Raw genomic sequence first — 10,598 nt, forward strand, 5'->3', positions numbered from 1 at the left:
TCTTCTTTTAGTTTTTATTACACTTCTAATTAATTTGAGCATATTAAAGTGGGCCGCCAGGAGTAAACAGCTGGTGATGTAATATGTCTCCTCCATTGGGAATCAAACCAATAATCCACCTGTCAGGTAGCAACACAGACACAGGGACTCAACCTGCTGAGCTATGAGCTGTTTGGAGTTTATTTTCTGAATTCTACACACTGTGTTCAGACTGACAACAACACAGAGCATAAAGAGTGAAGTAGGGTGGAATTGAACGAGTGAGAAGCTGTTTATCTGACTGAGCTAGAGTCAGAGACTGACTAGACTCCTACATCAGCTAGCAGTTTGTTTGAGGATTTGTTTACTGATTGGCTGTTGAATGAAGTAATACGTTTAAAATGACACCTAGCAGGGCTGCCTCGGTGGCTCAGTGAGTTGAGTGTGTACCATGTACAGATCAGTCTTTTCTGCAGTGACCCCGGTTCGAATCCGGCCTGTGATCATTTGCTGCATGTTCTACTCTCTCTTTCTCTCCCTCACCCTTCTGTGTCTCTCTCACACTTTACAGCTGTCAATAAAGCATAATATACCCCAAAAAGATCTTTAAGATTAAAATAGTGTAAATTAAAGAAAAATTGCATGTCATGAAACCACCTGACCTTAGTATGATTTTAACTTTAGTCTATCAATTGATGTTATTTATTATACATAAAATATTATCTGCATGTAAAAAAAAAATTCTACCATTACAAGTTTTCAGGGACTTTCTGAGCTGGTTCTGAACTGTTCAACTGCACAGTTCAGAGATCCCCCCCCCCCCACATGCACACAAACATCAGGTTCATGATGTTTTACAGCAGCGATTTAACTTTTTTACCCTGGGTTTCCTGTGGGCGAGAGACATAGGCCGAGTGATAGAGAGAGCGAGAAAAAACAGAATTTGGTTAAGAAAAGTTCAACACGAGATCCCGCTGTAAAAAGTTCAACCTGTGTGTGAGAGAGGCAGAGGCAGGTTGAACTTTTTTTAACCAAATTCTGTTGAGCTGTTCCTCAGTGTAGCATCTGATTTCTACAAGTCTTCATCCTGACAACAACATGGAAGGCATGAAGAGTTTGACAAGTGGGCTTTGAACCAGTGAACAACTACATGACAAGCAGCAGTTTATCTCACTGAGCTAGAGTCAGAGAGACGTCGCCCGGTCTTCTTCATCAGCTTATTTGCTTACAGCGTTCAAACTACTGCTAAAGAAGCATCATAGGTGGAATCCTACAATCTCCAGAAGAACCCAGATTAGATAAATTGAGATCTAATGTGTGTTCTTATTTGACGTATTTCTGGGGTGGCAAATTTGAGTAATTTGCCCGTTCTCTGCCCAATACGTTGATGGAGAGCCTGCTCTGTGAAGGGGCCCCTCTACCTCAGGGGCCCCAGTGCACAACCGCACTGCCTGCACTGTCTATACCGACACCCCTGATGCTTGCTCCGATAGATGTGTGCAGTTTTATCACCTGACAGTGAGGAGTTTCACCGGCAGGACGTAGCGCATGGGAGGATCACATTATTCCCCCCACTTCCCCAGTTTGGAGAGTCTCCAATATGACTGAAGTCAGGGAGGTTTCACAACCGATTTTTTTTTTCTGTTTTTATTCCAGGAATCAGCAGTTCTGTGCCCATGAGTAGAAATGTCCAGAAGCAGAGGCTGCTATCTCCCAGCAGATATAAAGCCTCCCGGACACAACTGACAACTTCACTCAGTCACTCAAGACACCTCTAGCATGCAGAGGATGGAGATTAACAAAATGTGGTAAGTTAAGATATTCTATATTTTCATGCAGTAAATTTCATGATTAGAAAAAAACACAATGTAGTTTAGGGGGGAAATCCTTAACTGATGTAAAAATGTAAAATAATAATAATAAAAAAGGACTGATTACTACGGAAGCATATTGCATTCACTTGAGGAGAAAAATCACCATGTTTTTCTGAATTAATTAGATAATTATCTTAAGCTGTGATTTTTCACTCTCTCAAGTGAATGCAATACACTTCTGTAGATAACCTAGTATCCTTCATAAAAGGAATATCATTTTTTGAGAGTTGGTGTCAATTCAAATGATGGATATCTCATATTCGTTGTCTTAAATCCGGTCCAGTTTTATTCGCTCCATTCAGATTCAGAGTCGGCAGAATTTGCTTTCGGTACAGCATATTACAGCACATTAGCTACTGTGTCAGCTAAAAACATAGACAGTACAGATATCAGACAATACACAGACGGTACAGGTAGCATATAAAAATAAATACAGGACATTCAACATGAACATTGATCCAAAAGAAAAAAGAACTTGTATGTCTGTGTTCTCAGGTCCCAAGCTGTGGTCCTGTTAGCTGCATGGGCCTGTCTGGCAGATGTGGCTCACAGTGAAGGTAAGATCAAATCATCTATGTCAGGTAACACAAAGAGACAGAAGCCTTAACACACACACACACACACACACACACACACACACACACACACACACACACACACACACACACACACACACACACACACACACACACACACACACACAGACAGACAGACAGACAGACACAGACCCACACACACACACACACACACACACACACACACACACACACACACACACACACACACACACACACACACACACACACTACTCACACACACTTGCACACATGCCAACATTGAGAGACACATGCCAACATTGAGAGACACATGGCCTTGAGTCAACATCACATTTTATTTGATTGCTTTTGGAATATTGAATACTGCGCCCTGGACCAATGTAAAAGTTGGCTGAGGGGCGCAATATAAATGAAAATATCATATAATAATATTGCAGTGTGTATGTTTTTAGGTATGGTTTTTAGCTACATGTTAGAGCATCTCGTTCTTTAACACGGTTTGGGTCCACTCGACGCATGTAAACGTCATAACTGTGATAGAAAATAGCTGGCTTACTCTGATGTGAATGGGGATAACTGTGTCATCTAAACAGACTGACAGTGGGTTATGGATACATTTTTTATGTCAACAAAAACAAGGCAGTGAGTAGAATTTTCTGTTACTACAGGGATCATCATCATTTCCCCTGTATTCAAAATAACTGTTTATTCAGTCAAAGAGGGAAGCTAGCGGTTGCACCTCTTCATATTTTTGTACTGGTGAACTTTTCAATCTGTGGGTGGGACACTACAGATGGACTGGAATATTATGCAAACTAGTTATTCATGGCAATAGGTATATTCAATCATAGGGTATTGTAAGCATAATCATATACACAAAGAAAGTCATTGTATAGGCTATTTATCTCTAGTATACTTAATAATAGAGGAGACAAAATTGTTGCAATTTCCAACAGTATCAAAGGGGCAAATAATATACTACTGTATGTATATATGGCCAATAACTGGGTTACTGTGTGCATAATAGATAGTGAGTGCTGAATAAAAACTGTGATATAAGATTCTCCATTGACACAAATTGACCAAATGGCAACGGGAAACACAAAGATGTGAATGCGAAGAGAGGAGTCAAAAAAGCTTTTTGATGTATATGTGTGTGTCTGAGCATGTTTCTTTGTCTTGTTATTGTTGTGAAAAATCTAAAATAAAATATGGAAGAAAAAAGCTTTTTGATGCCGTATGCACCTTTAATATAATCTGTTGATGTTTATTTCTGGTGTAAAGTTGGGCATTTTAACATGGGGTCTATGGGAATTGACTCGCTTTTGGAGCCAGCCTCATTTGGCCATTCAAGGAACTGCGGTTGGTGGCTTCATTTTTCCAAGACGGAGGTTGCCGCTTGATCCTCAGTAATGCATCATCAATCCAAACTTGAAACAACATAATCATTCATTCATTTAGTTACACTCAGTCTCTGAGATTAATTTGGCTGAAAAACTGCTGTGTCTATTGTTTTGCATTAGCGTAACTGTGTCCTGCAACGGACACCTGGACGCCTGTTTCGTCACGTCCGGGTCAGAGGTCTCTCGACGTGGTTTCCGGTACTTTAGCAGGCATTTCAGATGCTGGATCGCCACTTTGTGAAAGTGGAACTAATTTATACATCTATATGTGTCAATATGTGGAATTTCATATGAATATGTGCATGGTAACATGTCAAATTACTTTAGGAAAGTGACTTTGATGACAGAAAGCCATAAGACGTGCTTGGGCGACGAGAGTTACTGATCTTTAAAGTTGCTAGCTTGCTAGCTAGCTAACGCTAGCTTTGTCTAAAACACAACAAGGCCAGCTAGGTGGCAATAATGCAGCAAAATGGGACTCAGCGACCACTACAAGCCACTCGCTTTGTTGACTATTACTGGCTTGCTAACCACTGGCTTGCTAACCAGCAGAGCCGCAGAGTGAGCTGTCCGTAACAGGACCGTAACAGCTTTCAGTTAAGACGCCAGCGGTAGCGTCCGTTCCCCGACTCTGGTAAATCAAAGACACAACTAAAAGAAATTATTTCAACGGTATGTTGCTAGAAAGAAGTTCGACTTAACGTTTTCGCCGTTAAACTACACGGAAACATGACATGATCATTGTAGCAGTGTTTGAAGCACAATTTTAACAGGAGTTTTGTAAAAATATTGTCCGTTGCAGGACTCGCTTCCGTTAATTGACTGAACAAGATATTGTATGAATATATGAATGAATGAATGAAAGTTTTATTTTCGTGTCACGACAATTCCTTGACCCATCCCATATGGGATTATCAGACACATCAACATTCAATAATTAACAAAACAGAACATTCCGCTGTGTTACCCAACCAGCAACACATAATACAACCTACTGTAGATATAAACATGCAGAGTATATATACATACATGTACATCTATAACATTAATAAAATTAAAATAAATTATCTATTATAAGTCGCCCTTCTCCTCCTATCCCACGCTTTTGAGAGATATTCAGAGAATGCAAAAATGTGATAAGAAAGAAATTCAATTAAAGCTCCGTTCTCACTATCTATCAAATCTAACTCAGGAGTATATATGGACTTTTTTAAACACTATTTCTCGCAGATCATGATACAGACAGAGGACAGTATAGAATTAAATGGATTTCATTCTCCACTTCATTCAACTCACAGTATTCACAGATTATTTCATCCTCAACTGCTTCCATCTGACCCATCTTCCTGTTTCAATGTGTAATTGTAAGTAATAGGCCTACTGGGAGAACACATGGATCAAAGCATAGACCCTCTGGAGCCTCTCTGCTCCATGATGAATAAACCAATCGAAAATGTGTTTGTAGGAAACCCCCAAGGCAGGAAGGCATGACACTTTCAGGCTACTGCTCTGATTAATAGGAGATCTGTAGAAATGATAACAATACTCTTTGATGGCTTATACAGTACATGCACATGTTACGACATATATATATATATATATGTATATATATTGAATAAGAAATAAACAAACACTAGACTAAGAGTCCAGCGGACCGCACAAACTCCTCAGACTTGGACCAACTTTTCACGTGGCATTTATTTGCAACAGCTCACAGGTACAACGCGTTTCGCATTCGCAGATGCTTCATCAGGTTCATTCATGAAAATGAGTGATCACACACACCTTTGTAGGGCCGTGTGATAGAACGGCCCGCCTCTGAACGCATAAATCAATCAGTCAATCAGTTCTAAAAGGAACAGGACAGAGTCTTGAACGGTGCACAATCTCTACCAGTATTAAAGGCATTTAGATTACAAAACATCATATTTTATACATACACATTATTGTAAAAAAACAAGTTAAGACACACTAATAATAAAGATTGAAGACTAATGCTTCGAAGTTGTCTTAGATATATAAATTCACACAATGATAAGAGACGAGAGGTCTAAAGTGAGGAGAAAACATCCACACCAGGGAGTCAGTCAAAATACAATACATGTTAAGCCATAAAGTAGGCTATAATAGAAAAGTAAAAAGCATTTCCACATATATGTGTGGACCATGTATATATATATATATATATATATATATATATATATATATATATATATATATATATATATATATATATATATATATATATAAAATCTTTAGCCATTGGTCTAATGGCCTTACTGATCAGAATGTAAATGTATACATGTTTTGACAACCATATCTGTGCAATGCAAATGAGGTGTGTCTATGTTCATATCCCAGCCCTCAGGTCAGAAACACGTTCCAGGCGTATGGTTGGGGGCACCTTGGCACCTCCTGTTCCCTGGCAGGCCATGGTCTATCTGAATGACAGTGTGTACGACGGAGGCTTTGCGGGAGGCGCCCTCATCTCTGACCGCTGGCTTTTGACAAGTGGCAGGAACCTGTTTGTCAGGAAGAACCGCGACGACACTCGGGGAAAAGATCCCAGCGTTCCTAAAGTTTACCTGGGCATCACTGAGCGCGCAGAAGCCAATCCCTCCAACGAGTTTGCAGTGGAAAAGGTGAGCAAGTAAGACAGGGTGGAGCTCAAAGAAAGCCTTACAATTAGTCTTAATTAATAGTCTATACCAGGAAAACTCAACTTGCTTTGCCCGGGGGCCACTTTCGTGAAATGATAGAAGGCCAGGGGCCAGTTAATAAACAAACAATATACATTTTTCTGTGGCGGATTGTAGGTTTTAGGGGGTGTCAGCCGGAGTTTAGTCTGACAATGTTGTGCACCCCGGATAGTTAGTTAAGTTAAGTTAATTAGGTTAAGTACATACATAAGTGCCTGGGTAGCGAGCAGACGGCACTATTTGACAATTTAGCAGCTAAATCATAGATTATTGAAATATATTCCATATTCCAGACTGAAATGCTATAACAGAAGTGGAGTATTGGCCAGAATGACATGAACATTTGGACACTTATTCAACGGGTATCTTGCATGTTGCGTTCAGGTGCACTGTAAAAAAAGAAAAGAAAAAAAAGAAAATTTCAATTCCATCGCGGGCCGCAAGTTGAGTATCACTGGTCTATACAGTGCAGGAGGATATGGTCACTTTTGAGTGAAACATTTGTAACCCCACTTTTGGTGATTTTCAGGTTTTAACTTCAATTGAAGGAGTACACGCTCCTCTATGGGTTGAGAAGATTCTACTCTATTTGAGTTTACAAAATATTTTCAAACTCCATAAGATAAGCTCAAAAATGGCATCGTCATCATCAAACTAAAAAATAAGACATGTTGGAGATACAAGGTTTTCAACTGACAACGTTGTTGTGTAGAGCAATGACACTGGACAGATGAATAAAAGGCCTCACCTCCCACTTGTTCCTAGGTGGTTCTGCACCCGGCCTTCCAGAACCACTCGAACTGGGAAAACGACTTGGCTCTGATCCGGCTGAAGGACCCTGTGGTTGTGGGGAAGAAGGTGGCTCCCATCGCCCTGCCGGAGCGAGGCCAGGACCTGGGGGACACTACTGTCGGGGCCATCGCCGGCTGGGGCTTTGGCGCCTTCCTGACCTACGCCACCTCACTCAAACACCTCGTGCTGCCCCTAGCCAATCACAGTTCCTGTAAGGCAGCGTACGACAACCCCGATCGCGTGCCAGTCGTGGACGACAACATGTTCTGCACAGGACCCAGCAAGTACGGTGAGAACGTTTGCACCGGCGATGCAGGAGGTGCGCTGGCTGTCAAGGACCCGGGGAGCGGTGCAGTGTATGCTGCTGGGATCCTGGCCTACGACAGGTCCTGCAGGACGGAGACCTATGCAGTCTATATGAAGATCTCCACGTATCTGCCCTGGATCCACAGTGTGATGGGAGACACGGTGCAGTCGCCTGCTAACCTTACCAATACTATGGATGAGATGTTGTCAAGGCAGCCTTAAGAGTTTTGCATCTGAAAAATAAAAAAAATAAAGTGAGTTTTGTTAAATACTCATCATGTCATGACTGAAATTTGTTGTGTTCTGTCACTAAAATGTTATGATTATTATGTTCGGATATGAGCCTTTTTCTTTTTTTTTTTTTTTCTTTTTTACAATTCTGAGACTTTTCAATGTTACACAGTTTAGTTAAATGAAAAAAGAACTGGGTGGTTTAAAGGTTGAAATGCATTTCATGATGTGAATTTGCTAGCGTTAGCTTGAAATTAAAAGTGGTGCAATAAAAGTGCAATTCAAAGCGTTTATTTTTAAGTGTTGCTGACATAAAGTGTATCCTCCAATACCAGCAAGATATTCCTCTGGGCAGGTGTGTCCAGTCTTTCACAAATAGTGACCTTTCTTGCCACAATGTGTATAACTATATATATATATATATATATATATATATATATATATATATATATATATATATATATATAAAGTGAAATATGAAGAATAACTATATACAGTCATCAATTAAATCTTACAATCTCATATTACAATTAGCAGAGTAATTAAAATCTGCAAATGCAAGAGTGCAAGAGGTCAATTTGGAGAAGGCTGGCAGCAAGGTGCAGTAGATTCTCCTCCGCATCTTCTGAAATATTAATATCCCTGTCAAGTGCCATTACACTCGACCAGTCCCAGGGTGCACTCTCTCCAGCTCCATCACTCCTGCACAGCTCAGACTTGGATCAAAACGCTTACGGTCCCATACTGCAGCTTACAGCAGAATTCTTTACTGGCCAGAGTACCGGTTTGAATAATGAGGTAGGAGGGAGGAGCAGTATTGTTTTAGCACGTGCACACGTGACGCAACCACCTTTTCATATCAGTTAGGCTACTGTATGTGTTACAAACAGAAGAAGATCAGTTGTGTTACAAACAGAAGAAGAGAACGTTTTCAATTACTAAGTGGGACAAAAAGGAAAGTTTTTTACATTTCACTATTACAAATCACTGCTAAGCTTCATATGACACAGACAGCTCCTCTTCCTGAGGCAGTTATAAAACTTCTATGTAACCTGTTGAGTTAGTGGCGATACTTTGGAATAAATAAAATGTATAAACCTTAACAAACTATGAGTTAATGATGCTTTAAATGACAATAATAAGTGACTTATCATATGATGAATATTTGTAACTGTAGTGACGGCCCCTGCCTGCTTGCGTGTGCACTGTGTCAGTTACTGTGTTGTTTTTGAGGTGCCAGAGGAGCTCATTACATGTGAGGTCTGGAGCACGTGGGACTAGTGCTCCTCTCTCTCTCTCTGTCTCTCTCTCTCTGTCTCTCTCTCTCTCTCTCTCTCTCTCTCTCTCTCTCTCTCTCTCTCTGTCTCTGTCTCTCTCTCTCTCTTTCTCTCTCTGTCTCTCTCTCTCTGTCTCTCTCTGTCTCTCTCTCTGTCTCTCTCTCGCTCTCTCTCTCTCTCTGTCTCTCTCTCTCTCTCTGTCTCTCTCTCTCTCCTGCCAGCGCACACTCTTTTGTTCTGTTTAGCCATTGTTTTATTTTGTTGACTTCGATTATTTGATTATGACTTTGGTTAAAATTGTATCTGCAAGTGAAGAATAATATTTCTGGTACATCATTTGTACATCATGACCTCTTTATACCAATATAGGTCTACATTATGTTTTATGATGTATATATCATGTACATTACAAACATGCATCATGTAGCCTATACAGTTGGTATTTGAGTCTAGATGTTTTCTTTGTGCTTGCTTTCTTTGTTCTTTAGGAAAGCCCTCCCTCACTGCTGCCACGTCACTGCAGCAGTTAGCGCAGCAAAGTGGCCAACGAAATGAGAAACAACTGTACATGTACAGTAGTACATACAACCGATGCTGTACTTAGACTCAGAGAGTGAAGCCAGCCTTAAGTCAGTGGTTCTCAAATGGGGGTCCGTGGCACTTAGCCAGGGGGTCCGCGAAACATTTTCAGGAAAAAAAAAAAATTTTTTTTTTTTGCAAATACTTCATACTTCAACGAAAATATTGTATGCTTTAAATCTAAAATGGTTCATGGATTACATTCTAATCTAACATATCAATTTAAAAGTCGGGCACGTTACCGTGGAAACAAGCTTAGCCCAAAATCACAAATCAGAATGAGGGGGTCCCCGGTATATTTTCTATCTTGTAAGGGGTCTTTGGCTGAAAAACATTTGAGAAACTCTAAGTGCACTAAGAGGCGACACTGAGCGCTCTTCTGTTTAGAATAATGATTAATTTAAGCCTACACGTGCGGCTGGTCTCACATTAAACAGAAGGCCCGGCAGCCATAGGCTCAGCGGATGCTGCTATTGACAGCCAGCGGTCTGTGGATTCAGGGATCAAACACACGAACAGGACTTTGAGCTAAATGATACAAATGAATGGTATTTTGTTTCCGCGTGCTGCTGTGTGAACAGCTGCCAGGTTATCCACTCTGTCCTGGTAACTGGGAAACTACACACACCCCTCTGTCATATTTGCTGTACTGAACCACACACACGATGCCTTTCAGCAGGCAATAATACCACAGATATGGTGATCTGTATCACCTGATTCCTGTCCTCTATTACGCTTATTTTCCACTGGTTGTCAAAACAGGAGTGACTTCATAGATCGGCTTTATTTGAAATGGGTTTTAAATTGTTTGCTCAGTCATGAATCATAATTCCCCTCCAATTCTAAGTACACACGATCAATCAGGAAATAGCCAATAAACAATTCATGTTGTCAAGCTTCA

At 40.5% G+C, this 10,598-nt stretch overlaps 1 protein-coding gene across 1 annotated transcript; it reads left to right on the forward strand.

Moving 5' to 3' along the window:
* Nucleotides 1-1,782: 1,782 nt before the first annotated feature.
* On the forward strand, nt 1,783-7,832 carry hp (haptoglobin; the record flags this gene model as incomplete). The annotated part of the gene is made up of 4 exons (XM_083662474.1): nt 1,783-1,787; nt 2,349-2,410; nt 6,175-6,455; nt 7,278-7,832. The coding sequence occupies 4 exons, from the start codon at nt 1,783-1,785 to the stop codon at nt 7,830-7,832; spliced, it is 903 nt and encodes a 300-aa protein (XP_083518600.1).
* Nucleotides 7,833-10,598: the final 2,766 nt, after the last annotated feature.

The sequence above is a fragment of the Poromitra crassiceps genome (genome assembly GCF_964638095.1).
Source record: "Poromitra crassiceps genome assembly, chromosome: 28".
NCBI classification, from domain to species: domain Eukaryota; kingdom Metazoa; phylum Chordata; class Actinopteri; order Beryciformes; family Melamphaidae; genus Poromitra; species Poromitra crassiceps.